This window comes from Etheostoma cragini, chromosome 8, assembly GCF_013103735.1.
Source record: "Etheostoma cragini isolate CJK2018 chromosome 8, CSU_Ecrag_1.0, whole genome shotgun sequence".
Lineage (NCBI taxonomy): Eukaryota > Metazoa > Chordata > Actinopteri > Perciformes > Percidae > Etheostoma > Etheostoma cragini.
In genome coordinates this window covers 2,200,328-2,214,447 of record NC_048414.1, presented here as the reverse complement: position 1 = coordinate 2,214,447, position 14,120 = coordinate 2,200,328, and the positions used below count along the sequence as shown (strand labels likewise).

General features: G+C 41.1%; 1 protein-coding gene across 1 annotated transcript in view; it reads left to right on the top strand.

Moving 5' to 3' along the window:
- Window positions 1-14,120, top strand: part of grm8b (glutamate receptor, metabotropic 8b) — a 104,707-nt gene that overhangs the window by 63,907 nt on the left and 26,680 nt on the right. The window contains exon 7 of the mRNA XM_034880228.1: window positions 9,624-9,824. Within this exon, the coding sequence (XP_034736119.1) occupies window positions 9,624-9,824 (201 nt within the window). The remainder of the gene's footprint in view (window positions 1-9,623; window positions 9,825-14,120) is intronic.

Sequence of the window (14,120 nt, the reverse complement as noted above, 5' to 3'; positions counted from 1 at the left end):
TTAGCAAAAGAGGTACATACCTCCACCTTTTGCACTTTTACACTCAGTGGCACCCTGACGAATGGCAGCCGGGAGGGAGAAAGAGAATTTAAACAACACGACATTGGAGTGGCTAGAACAGCCGTGTGTGAACGATGGAGAGACTAAGAGACAATTTCAGGTTTGGCAACCGTAGCAATAGGTATAGAAGGGGCTAGAAAGTAATATTCAGTTGGTTGTCATATACAATTTCACTGCTAGATGGAAGAAATTCTTCCACAATGTAGCTTTAAGTTAAGGAAAAAGTTGTGGTTTGACTTTAAAAACTTGAAGACCCCCCAAAAACTAGTTGCTTTACTTCCGGTAAGGCATGTGACGCTGAATGTAACGCGACTCTGTTTGTTCCGTTTCTTCTGTAAAGTTAAACAAAAACTTTTAATTTACTTTTAATTTTTCAGTAATGTACCCCGGTCTCCTGGGGGGAAGTCCTCTGGTTCTTTGACCCCCCCAGTGTCTCCTTACAATGACACTTGGCGCTCCTATACTTTATCACCTCTCTCCCTTATTTGCTCCGGTAATAATAACTACGACCACTAGAGGGCGCCGCCATTGGAAACCTAAAGATCAGCACTGTAATTACCGCTTGAACAAATGACCCATGGGAGCATATTTCAGGGGAGGACAGTCTCTTGGGAGAGCAAAATTAAATAAAATTGACTGAATTATGGCCCCAGGGTTTGAATGTTTGTCTAAATTTTGGGACATAGGTGGAGCAAAATGTCTGCTGTCATCCACCCAGCAGAGAAGAAGAAGAAGCAGCGGCTTGGAAAGAAAGACGCGCACTCTTTGAATTTAATTAAATTAAGCTAATTAAATACCCGCGAGACAAGATGACCTGCGGGCGGCGTTCTGTTACCCCTCATCTCAGGGTAATGTAGACGCCTCGCACCTTATTTCCTGCCAGATTAAGTATGTTGCTTTTCAAATGCAATCCAATGCAGTAATTATACCCACCATTAGAAAATCAATTCATTTCCCCCCCTCCTCCGTCTTGTATATGTCAATGTAATGAACACCTGCTCACAATTGAACTATAAAGCATCCCCGTAATTAACCTTTAATTCACCCCTTACATCCCGGTGTTTGGTAGCTCTTGATCTCTTGATCTGTAGTAGATGTGAATGCCTTCATTCACTGGCTGCAAACAGGAGACACAAGCTGCAACACAGGTAAACATATACACATATTTAGATATATACATATACATATACAAGGTGGTAGAGATGGGTAATATGGCAAAAGTGGTGTCTTTTCCTGGTTTTACAGGCTGCATTATTGCAAAGTTGTCATTTTCTGATCTCAGTGGTTGAGTTTTGTTCCTGTGTTGGGTTTTGGATTTCATTCTTGTTTTAGTTTTTCCCTTGTGCGGTGTTGCGGTGGATGCAGTGTGTTGTGCGGTGGTTGACTTGACCACCTGAAAATGTCACTCTTTTAAATTTGTCATCATCCCCCCCCTCAACTCAGAATATGCTCCCGCGGCCATGATTGTAACTAAATAAATCTGCATCCCACTTGAAGCCTTTTGATCTGCTCTTCCTGTCTGAAGGTTGAGATCTTAACCTGTGTGGCTCCTGACGTCTCCCTGCAGCCTCCAGTCAGTCTTTCAATGATTCTGATCTATAATTAGTGTCGGCTTTGTTTGCCGCTGATGACAGAGAAGCTTGTTTGGATAACAGAGACACACGTCGGATTCAGGTGTTGAGATTCAACGTTGACGGTTGACATGACCTTTTTATTTATTCTCATATTTTCCTCCTTCAAGGACAATGATTTCAACCGTGAGGACTGAGATGTTGCATTAGGTTCAATATGTTCAAAGACAAACACCTTTTACTACTTATAATGCTTATTAAAACTGCCGGATGGATTTACAAAACAATGTACAAATGCTTTTGGATCATCAAAGCCTTTCATTCAGCACCAAATCAGGATAAAGAAACACTGATACAGTGCTCGGAAATTAAACTTTTGTCTCAGTTTTCCCTTTTAAGTGTTATGCTTTAGTTGGCCCACCCAGAAATGCAGCTAATAATAACAATAATAATAATAATGCATACTTTATCAATTCCGCAAGGGGAAATTACGATGCTTTCACTCTGATATTACACACCTTACACACCTTACAAACTTGCATGTGAGCTGTATTTCAATCAGGAGAGACTTTGTTGCAGATATGCAGAGATGTATTGTACATGAGCATAATATGAAATGTACAAAGTCTTTGGGGATAAGACTCCATCGTTAAAGATATTTAGGTGGATGGGGAGGAGGACAGCTGACGGCAACAGGGAGAAGACGTTTAAAGCAGGATGTCGTGCTGTGATTGGATGATGAATATTTCGGCCAATTTGGTTGATTATAGAACACACTTACTCCGGTCACTGTTGGCCGTGACCACGCCGAACATTCAGACCACAACAACGGGGGGGAGCGCCCTTCTTTTTCGGCCCAAACCTGGGTTGCCCCCACCCTCAATTGAGAGGGTATATTGTATATACCAGGGTCTGACAGACTCAGATTAATATTCTAAGTGTCTGACAACATTATGGAAAGGATTTCTAAGGAGGTTGACCTTTTCTGTTAAAGATTAAGATCCTTTTTTAACACATAAACGTTCGCTAAACCCACCAGACTCCATGTAAATAATCAGTAATTTTATCATCGTAAAATACGGCTTCCTAAAAGAAAGAGCTGAGCAGCGCGTGCTCTGGCTGTCTGGAGCCTGCGGGTGTAAGGTGTATGGCGACTATCGGCTACGTTTGGTCAGTATTTTCTTTCTTTCATTCCAATTTCTGGTCTGTCAGTCACAGTGAAAACCGGGGACATTTCCGGGGACAGATCCAGCTGGGGACAGGTCACCAAAACAAGGGACTGTCCCCGGAAACCGGAGACGTCTGGTCACTCTGATGTAGCCAGCAGTGAACCATCTGCGGTAAATAGGTTCATTTTAACTGTGTTGACATAACAGAAGTCCCTCGTTAGCATCTCATATGCTAGCTACTCGTTGAAAAGTGCGCGACTCAAATCTGCACTCGACTCACATCGGGGAGGGACAGCTTTCCCCAACTTTTCCCAAAGCAGCAGGGATGGAGTTATGGAAGATATTTCTTTTATTCAGCAGAAACCTTGTTTTCTACTCCGAGGATCAGTTCCTCCACCCAGAGACTCCACAAACACCGTTTCACTGGAGAATGTGTTATTCAGTTCTTCTTCTTTGTTGAACGGTGTGTTTTGCTGAGTTAAGAGTCTCATTGTTTCCTCGCCTTTCTTACAACACCGTTCCTTCCCTTTGTGTTCCTCTGTGTTGTGGTTTCCCTTGAAAAACACTCGAGTGGATGAGAAAGCCAAATTTGCATTTGAACACATCTTTGTGTTTTCTTGTGTATGTTTTTTCTTCTTCTTCCTCTTAGCTTTGTGCTGCAGCTTGTTTGGTTTGAAAAGTCAACAGATGAAAAGGAGATGTCGACAGATGCCGGATGTCTTTCTTGTGGAAGTAGCAATGATCTCTGCAGGAGAACCGCTGCCTCCACGTCAGAGATCAGGCAGCTGTTGAGTGTTCAGCAGCACTCAGAAACGTTTTTGCAAAGACGTGTGTTGTTTTTGTCGACACTTTTGAAAATGAGAGCGTGGTTGTAGCTGCGTTTTTTGGCTTTTTGCAGTGATGACTTAAAGGTCTCAGGATGCGGAGCCTCAGAGCAAAGAGCTGCTGGTTTTACAACAAGCCTATTTCTTCTCATCTTTAACCCCTAAAAACTACGGGCCCTATTTTCTCTAAAGAAGAGAAGTGAAGCGCCTGGCGCAGGTGTGTTTAGGGCATGGCTAAATCCATTTTTGCTAGTTTGACGGCGAAAAAAGGATCTGTGTGGGCGCATGGTTAGAAAGGGTTGTACTTAGTGTCTTCATTAATTATAGCTGTGTTTTGGGCAAGACAGCAATACGCCCAGAATGCACCTGAACACACCTCCCTGGAAGACTAGGATGCTCATGGGCAAAGATGGGCGTTAACGACGTGGGCGCGGGACGGTCTTTAAACAGCAAAGACACTTTCAATTAAATTTCAATTCAATTTTATTTTTAGTACCAATTCATAACAAGAGTTCTCTCGAGACCCTTTACAGATAGAGGAGGTCTAGACCACACTCCATAATTTACAAGGACCCAACAGGTCTAGTAGTTTCCTCCAGAGCAAGCAACAGGGCGACAGTGGCGAGGAAAAACACTTCCTTTTAGGCAGAAACCTGGGACAGACCCAGACCCAGGCCCAGACCCAGACCCAGGCTCTTGGTAGGCGGTGTCTGACGACCGGTTGGGGTTAGAATGAAAAGTGGAAATAACAGTAAAATAAAATAGTAGTTTTAGTAGTTCATGGCATAGCAGGGCACTGTGCTGCATTACAAGACACAGCAGGACATTTGTCAATTGAAACACTGAGCTTGAAAAGGACCAGTTGAAAAGGTCCAGTTGTGTTGACATTTGACTTCTTTGTCTTTACTAGAAACTTGTTGGTGTTGACTTGAGACTTGTCTCTACCAATTGTGACTTGGGACTTTTTGGTCTTGTACTTATTCTTGTTGGTCTATGCTGGTTGTGACTTACATAGTCCGGCATCACCAGACCCTCCTCCATAGCTGCAGAGGAGGGTCTGGCGTTCATGGTGGGAAAAATGAAAGATAACAATGTTCAACGTTGTTCAATGTTCATGTTTGAGAAACATATTTTTATGAAAAAAGACATTTCCAATATCCATTTTCTTCCATTGTCAATGCACTTCGTAGCTCTGCTAGTTAACCTGTAATAAGGATGCTGTTAGTCTTGCATTGCCAGACCTTCCTCCACAGCGCTGCAGAGGAGGGTCAGCCTAGTCCACACGGCATTCTGGGATAGGAGAAAAACATCCTCTGGTTTATCGACATTTCTTTAAACCAATCACAATTGTCTGGGCGGGGCTAAGCAATGACGGCGCCTCAGCGAAAAAAGTAAAAAAGTGCAAATGAGGCCCACAACATTTCAGCCGACGATTCGGTCTTCCTCAGGTGGGAAATCTAAAATGTCACAGGAAGATAAATGTTGTGCTGGTGAACATTAATCTGTTACGATGTCACGTGGTTTCATTTTTCTATGGGATTTTTTTTTTTTTTAATGCAAATCACTTTCTGAACATAAAGATAAGCGGGAAATGTGATTTAACAGGAAGTCATGAATAGTCTTCATGGACGTGGGATGAATTCATAAATGTTTGAGTTGCTCCGAGATGCATCTGTCAGGTTTTATGACTCAATCAGAATCAGTGAGGAAGACATCATTACTCAGACAGACTGATGTTACTGACAAAAAAAAACAACCTCTATTAATGTAAATGCATTCAGCGGTGTGAGACGTCACAGCTAGGCTGGTTTTCTCTGAACTCACCCTATCGCCGGTAATCTCTGTAATTACTTTGCCGTTTATCTAATTTACGAATCTAATTGAAACAGACGGGTTCCTGCGAGAGAGAGAGACGTGAAAACGCAAACATGTCAAGAAGGGTTAAAATGACATTTTTCCTCTAAATGATGTGTAATTGAAATGCCAGCGGTCATGATGAAGCTGCCTGTGTCACCTCAGTCAGTGTCGGTGTTTCTCCATCCTCATCATCGTCATCATAGGCGTGCAGGTTGCCACATGGCTGAACACGCTGCTCGTTTCCCACTTTCTCTCAGCAATCATGTTCATTCATGAAGCGTCTGAGGCTGATGGATAATTCATAGGACTTTTAAGTTAGTAGGTCTTTAGTGTGAGAAGCTGTTAAATAACTTGACTTTTGTACAAATAAAGCAGCTGTAAAGAAAACAGTTCCTAGAAAATGTTTCCTTTTCATATCTCCAGGGCACAACCGAGGTCTGCACTATGTTAGGCTCCACAGAACTAATTTATTTCTCTTTTAATAAAGATAAAGGCTGCGTTTTGATCTACAAGATCCTCCTCAGGCTAGAAAGAGAAAAACACTTGGCACATGTTGCAGAGCCAGCAATCAGCTCAAATAGAGAAAGAATGATAGCAGTACAATCTCAATACAGGATACATTCACATGTTAATATGCGAAACCTAAAACAATGTATTCTCAGGAACGGGTTAACATGATGTTGTATGAAAACGTATGCATAACAGTTCATATGATATTATACAAAATTAGCACCGGATGCTAACAGGAAGACCGGTCACATGACAGTTAAGTTTACCAGTCTTTAAAGTTAAATTTAGCCAAGAAAAGGTGACTGTGAGCCGGGTTTAGCTCACCTAGAGGGCCTGGTCATTTTAGCCAGAAAAAAAACAACTGATTGTATGTGATGATGACAGTTAAGTTTAGGCACTAAAATGACTGGTTAAGGTTAGATGGTGCGTTATATATCGATGAAGTTACATTTCTGGGATTGTACACGTGCCGCCTGGATATTCCATCACATTCTGCTTCCTTTGTGTTGGCGTTCTAACCTCTAGTGGATTTATGAAGACTATGGTGACCTGGTCCTCAGATCTCTGCAGGGTGAATCCAGACAGCTAGCTAGACTATCTGTCCAATCTTGGCGATGAGCACCCTGTGGTGTGTTTTTTTTATTTTTTTTAAACCACGAGTTTACAGACCCATCTCTTCTGATTGGGTACAACAACCAATTAACGAGAGACACGCCCACCAAACGAGAGAAAACCGACCTCAGTGCTTCCTGCACACCGTTTCCCACACGAGGAAACGTGTCATTCAACATTAAAACGGTGCACACTGTTTTCAGAACGCGCCCCGGTGTCCAGGGACAACCTCTCTGACTCATACACCGTCCAACTTTGGCCTCCTTTAAGAGCCAGGTAAAGCTGCGGCATAGAGCTAACCAAACGTGTTACCACAGCTAACTTGTGTTTCCATTTCTCTACTAATGAATTGTCCTGTTTTTTCTTTTTCTTTTCTCTTCTTTCCTTTTTTTTAGTTTCTCCTTGTTTTTATATGCTAAATGTCTTTATTTTCACCGTTACTCCAACCTGGCTATTGGACTGCAGATGGAAATTAGCCCTCGGGCTACAATCTGGCACCTTTACGTGTACTGCTGTGCATGTCCATCAATGTGCATTGTCCTGAATTAATAAAATAAAAAAATAAAAAAAGAGACACACTGAGCGTCTTGTTAATTCAGATTGCTGCATTCAGGCACCATCTGAATTTCTGGGATCAAACACGTGTAGTCTTTCAAACGGAGGACACTCATCGTCTGCAGGGAGCAGCGATCATCTGCGCGGCCCTACGTCTCCTCTCTGCTTCGGCTGCTCGACATCTTTGGGTCGAGGCTCATTTATTACCCCCGTACAGACGTGTAATCAGTCTTTACTGCCGGAGCAAATGTCTCCCCTCAGAACGATCCCCCCCCCCGTCGCCACCCCGCTATTAAAATGAAATTGGATTTCATTTCTAAGCTCCTATTAATTCAGAGAAGTCTTGTCTTTTGATGGAGGGTCCAGTCCAGCAGTTAGTCTCCTCCTCCTCCTCTCTTTTCGCTTCCCACTGTGCTTTCAAACCAGCGGAGCGATCTCAGCGCTCTAATAACGCTAATTACTCAGAGAGCATCTTTGAGCGACTTTACTGAGTTTTCAAATGAAAGTAGACAATGTCTTCTCCACTCGGCCTCTTAATCACGGTTAATGAGAGGCAGCCAAATTAATTTTTTTATGTTAACGGGTTAGTTTTATAGGAAATGCGTCTCGTTTTACATTCCCATAATCCTTTTGTGAGTTACTTTGTGCCTGGCGGCAAGGACGAGCTCCGAAACATTTGGTTTAATAAAGAAAAGGATGCACACAGAGGAAGAAAGAGCGCCAATGGAAATAAAAAGTTTGCACACGAGCAGCACTGTTCTCTCTGCTTTATTTTCCCAATTGCTACTACTTTTTGCCGTATTTTACCTTATTATAAGCGGAGTTTAAAGGGGGTGATTATTTAGTTATTTGATCACTTTAATCTCAGCTACTACTGTCCAGAATCCCACAGAGGAACATTGTTTTGTCTGTTCATGGTGGGAAAAATGAAAGATAACTATGTTTGACGTTTGTATTTCGTAACTGTGATAAAATATCATATGAGAAACATGTTTTTAGGAAAAAAGACATTTCCAGCATCCATTTTCTTCCATTGTCAATGCACTTCGTAGCTCTGCTAGTTAACCTGTAATAAGGATGCTGTTAGTCTTGCATTGCCAGACCTTCCTCCACAGTGCTGCAGAGGAGGGTCAGCCTAGTCCACACGGCATTCTGGGATAGGAGAAAAACATCCTCTGGGTTGTTGGCATTTCTTTAAACCAATCACAATCATCTTGGGCGGGGCTTAGCAAAGTACCCAATGACGTAGCCTCTGCAAAATAGCCTCCGGATGGAGGTTGTTTTGGTGGAACTTGTGCGTTCAGAGGTTGTTTTAGCCGTGCAGCAGACCTCCGATTGGACAGGTAGTCTAGCTAGTGGTCTGGATTTACCTTGCAGAGATCTGAGGACCAGGTAAAGGAGTTTTAGTGCGTAACCCCCAATTTTCACAGAATGCAGAACGGCTGCGGATTCGCTCCGGAACGGCGTTGGAGTCAGTAGGGTTTCCATTAAAGTAAATATGTGTATTTCCACGGACAAAAACCAAAATAATAAACATCCGTTGAATTTTCAAAATAAAATAAGGGTCACCTTAAAGTGGATAATTTTATTAGCATAGAACATTATAAAAATAGGATTAAAAGCTATTTGACCACTCGATGTACATTTCCTGTTACTAAACACTGCTTATTAATTGATGATGTAATTTGCTGTTTGTTCGTTTAAACTCTTCATTGGCCAGGACTTGGGGGGGCTGTGGCTCAGTGGTAGAGCGGTTGCCTGCCAATCGGACGGTTGGTGGTTCGATCCCCGCCCCTGCAGTCATTGTCGAAGTGTCCTTGGGCAAGGCACTGAACCCCGAGTTGCCCCCGGTGCTGCACATCGGAGTGTGGATGTGTGTGAGTGTATATCTGATGAGCAGGTGGCACCTTGTACGGCAGCCCCGGCCACAGTGTATGAATGTGTGTGAATGGTGAATGTTTCCTGTAGATGTAAAAGCGCTTTGAGCAGTTGTTAAGACTGGAAAAGCGCTATATAAATACAGCACATTTACATTTACTTGAATAAGGGTGCCATGTGCGTTGTTGTCAAATTCCGAGGGCTGTGTGTCCCAAAGCGTTGGTATTTGACGTCCACTAACATACACTTAATGTTAAAGAAATGTCCCTGATTTTAATTGGAAAACAAAACTTTGTTTTTGGTAAAGATCTTACAGATATTATCTCCATCAGCTGATGGAGTCGCCCAGGAATCATTGAATTGCAAATGTTCAAAATTCCCCTTTTTTTCAGTTACTTTAAATACTTCTCATGCATGTTGACTTTAAAGCGGAGATGTAAATTTCATTCTTGGCTTTGGAGTTAGCAGTTGACAAATCAATGTCACCACAAAATCTACTCAACGACCACTCATGACGATCCATTGAGTGATTGTTTTTAATCATTTGATGATTTCAGTGATTGGTTCCCTGTCTGTTTCCGTTCCAGGTTTGGAGAAAGTCGGCCGTGACTCCACCTACGAGCAGGAGGGGAAGGTTCAGTTTGTGATGGACGCCGTGTACGCCATGGCCCACGCTCTGCACCACATGCACCGCGAGCTCTGCACCGGATACCCCGGCCTGTGCCCTCGCATGGCCAACATCGACGGCAAGGAGCTGCTGGCCCACATCCGCGCCGTCGGCTTCAATGGTAAGAGCTATTAATGAGCATCGGCATCATCATATGCACTCACATTTGAGTGCTTTTCTATTTATTAAAGGTCTGCTATCACACGACTTTAATAATGCCAAAACTTCACTCACACAGCTGTGGGATATTAGATCTCAATCTCCTCGAATGTGCTGAGACATCAGTTTTATGGATACACTGTCACATTTCAAAGAGAATGTGAGGAAATATTTGTTTTTTTATAAAGTCTTATGGTGTTGGCTGTGGGTTGTGTTTAAAAGGATAATTCCAGTGAATTAGGATGTTTCATGTGGGTGCCGTGCATCATTTCTATCAGGGGCAGTTAGCGTCATATGCTACCAGCCATCTATTTGGGACCAGGCTATTTCCCAGAAACAAACGTGTTCATTCTGAAAGTTACATCGCTGAAATGTTGCAAAGAAAGTCCCCGTCATCTTACTTGCAAATTATATGTATAAAAAAGTCTTTAAAAATAAAATAAAGACCTTAAAAAAAAATTAAAAAACTCACCCTATCGCCGGTAATCTCTGTAATTACTTTGCCGTTTATCTAATTTACGAATCTAATTGAAACAGACGGGTGCCTGCGAGAGAGAGAGACGTGAAAACGCAAACATGTCTAGAAGGGTTAAAATGACATTTTTCCTCTAAATGATGTGTAATTGAAATGCCAGCGGTCATGATGAAGCTGCCTGTGTCACCTCAGTCAGTGTCGGTGTTTCTCCATCCTCATCATCGTCATCATAGGCGTGGAGGTTGCCACATGGCTGAACACGCTGCTCGTTTCCCACTTTCTCTGATAAAAAAAATCAAAAAAAAAAAAAAGAAATATAAACCTTGAAAAAAAAGAATCTTTAAAAAAAAAATCTTTAAAAAGAAGTCTTTAAAAATAACATAAAAACCTTTAAAAAAATAAAAATAAAATCTTAAAAAATAAAATAAAATCCTTCAAAAAATGAAATAAAAACCTTAAAAAAATCTTTAAAAATAAAATAAAAACCTTTAAAAAAATAAAATATTTTTTTTTACAAAATAACAAAAAATCCTTTACATTTTTTTTTTTAAATATCTTAAATAAATGAAAAAATAAAAAATAAAAATAAAATCCTTTAAAAAATGAAAAATTTTAAAGGATTAACTGCAGTGTTCACAGTTAATAGGGTTCAATTCAATTCAATTTTATTTATAGTATCAATTCATAACAAGAGTTATCTCGAGACACTTTACAGATGGAGGAGGTCTAGACCACACTCCAGAATTTACAAGGACCCAACAGGTCTAGTAGTTTCCTCCAGAGCAAGCAACAGTGCGACAGTGGCGAGGAAAAACTTCCTTTTAGGCAGAAACCTCGGTCAGACCCGGGCTGGTTCCCTCTCAATACGCACGGCAGAGAGTAGCTAATGTAGAAGTATAAATCAGCAAAAAATACTAGGTTATATTCCTCCACTGCCAGCTGATCCCAGAGCTCTGTGGACACAACAGAGACGCCCTTGTTGTTGTTGTTGTTATTGTTGTTGGTGAAAGACATAAGGTCAATATGTTTGGATCTCTGAATACGGTTTGAAAATGTGTGAGGAAGTGAAGAACAAGAAAAAAAAGTATTTAAAAATAAAATAAAAGTCTTTAAAAAATGAAATAAAAACCTTTTAAAAAAAAATCTTCAAAAATTATATAAAAACCTTAAAAAAATAAAATCTTTAAAAAATAAAATAAAATCCTTTAAAAAATGAAATAAAATCCTTAAAAACAAAAAATCTTTAAAAAGAAGTCTTCAAAAAATAAATAAAAACCTTTAAAAAAAAATAAAATCGTTAAAAAATTAAATAAAATCCTTCAAAAAATGAAATAAAATCCTTAAAAAAAATCTTTAAAAAGAAGTCTTTAAAAATAAAATAAACACTTAAAAAAATAAATAAAAATCTTTAAAAAATAAAATAAAATCCTTTAAAAAATGAAATAAAAACCTTAAAAAAAAAATCTTTAAAAAAAAATGTCTTTCTCTGTTGTTGTTGGTGAAAGACAGAAGGTCAGTATATCGTGTTTGGATATCTCTGAATATGATTTGAAAATGTGTGAGGAAGCAAAGAAAGAGGAATATTTGTGATGTGGTCGTGTCTCTGTTCAAACAGAGATGAACTCTCTCCGGTTGACTCAAGGCCGCCCGGAGCTTTCACTAAAGCTTCGATAAAGCTCATTTTCGCTCCCTGGCTTCTGAATGATGGCATTTATCTCTTTTATTCATGACTCTGCGAGGAGGATTTCTTTCAAAAAACGTGTTTTTTTTTACTCCTACTGGAGGCTGAAGTTGAGTGTAACTTTTTCTTTTCTCTTTCAAGGTGAGCGTGTTTCTCATGCCCGGTGCGGCTTGTTTTCATAAAGTTAGGCGACCACGAATATAACGACTGATTTTATCACAACTTTTGACTCATCAAATCAAGTTAGTTTTCTTATTTGTCCTGAGTGCTGGATGGTTGGGTCCAAAAACGCAGGGATATCTAGCAGGGGAGTGGCGTTCATGTTCCAGAAGAAGTTAAGGGAAAAGCACAACTCTTCTCTTCTTTTCATCTGTTACTCATCAGACATTAACCAAGCGTTCATCCTCCTCTTCCCTTTCTACTGTCCTCTTGGCTCAGGAAACACATGTTGTATTGGCGCTGTTGGCAGCCATGTTGCTGTTCTTTAAGATTCATTTTGGGGCATTTTAGGCCTTTATCTGTCAGGACAGCTTAGACTTGAAAGGGAAGAGAGAGTGGTAATGACGTGCAGCAAAGGGCCGCAGGTCGGAGTCAAACCCGCGGCCAATGCGTCGAGTACTGAACCTCGATCTATGGGCGTCTGCTCCACCAGGTGAGCTAACCAGGCGCCCCATGTTCCAGGTCTACACAAGTACGCAACATCCGGTGGGTGGCGCTTCCCCATCAGCTCGATGTCATTGGCCAATACGAGTTTCTACTCCATATCAATATCAAATGTGTGTATGTTCTTAGTTTAATTTGTGTGCTCTTATGTTTTCCCCATGGAGAAGCACTTTTAATGTTGTATGTACTTAATATAACAATGACATTAACGACAGGATTGAATATTCATGATTCGGAGAGACTCTCCGTGATGAGTATTTCTCATTTGTACCATTGTAAATTTGATATGTACTTGTTCCGCGTGTCACTGAAACGTTCCTTTAGCAATCCAAACCACTATCTTTTGTGACACGTTTGACCCCGGCTCGAAAATGCCAAAATGTGACGCCGAGAGTCTCGACCAAGCGTGTCCATAAAGGGCGTTGGACGCTAAAAGAGACTTTTTGCGACGCTAACAAACTTCAAAGGGCGTCTGAAGCGGATGCTTGTTGACGCGCTGGCAGTGAGAACGTTTTGGGTTTTTTATTTTTTTTATCAATTTATTTGTCAGGGACAATGATTACATACATATACATACATATTGCATACATAATTATTATAGTCAAGGCCATAAAAATATGTGTAGATGTTTTGCATAACAGGTTTTTAGCCAATAGGCTAGACCCCAGTCCCTGGTCCCAGGCCTTTATAAAAAGATAATCCCAATATAATTTTTTAAAGGAACTACATTGTGTGAGTTACAGTCATAACACAGTATAACGCACGGACGGATGTTAATGTAATTTGTTGTGGGTTTTGATTGTTGTTCCCACAAAACAAGACATTAGAGGACGTCCCCTTGTCGCTCGACAGTATAATTTTGTTGACACTTCCTCTGGTGTTAGAATCCCGTATAGCTTCCAATCCGCAGTGATCCTCCCATAAATTACAATATTACAGACAGAAGATCTTCTCTTATATTCCCACATATATATGTATCCTTCCTCCATCCAAGCCTTAGCTGCGGACGGGGGATTCAATTTGAATAATTTTTCTATCTGCCTGCTCTGCACAGAGGGCTCACATAAGACAGAGGCGAGAGGAGGAGATTGAGCTGATTCTGCGGCTGATGTGTTGAGCTCTGAAGGATTCATCTCCCTGTGTCTGGCCTGATGGATGTGAGGAGCCGCTGGATGTTATTTCTGCAGGAGAACGAGAGACATTAAACATTGAATCAGCGGTGGGTTTCACCCGCAGGGCTGGAACTGTAAATCTGTGCACAGTCGAAGCAGGGCTCGAAGCGCTGCACGTCGTGGTTTTTTAAACATTAAGCAGTAAGTTGCCGCGTTCAGTGAATTAAAGCAAATGGGTACGGGGAAAACAGGAAATGTGACAGAGACGGGGAGATTAGTCAGTCATCTTTTATATTTAAGCCCAGAGGAAGAATCTTATTAAGGAGG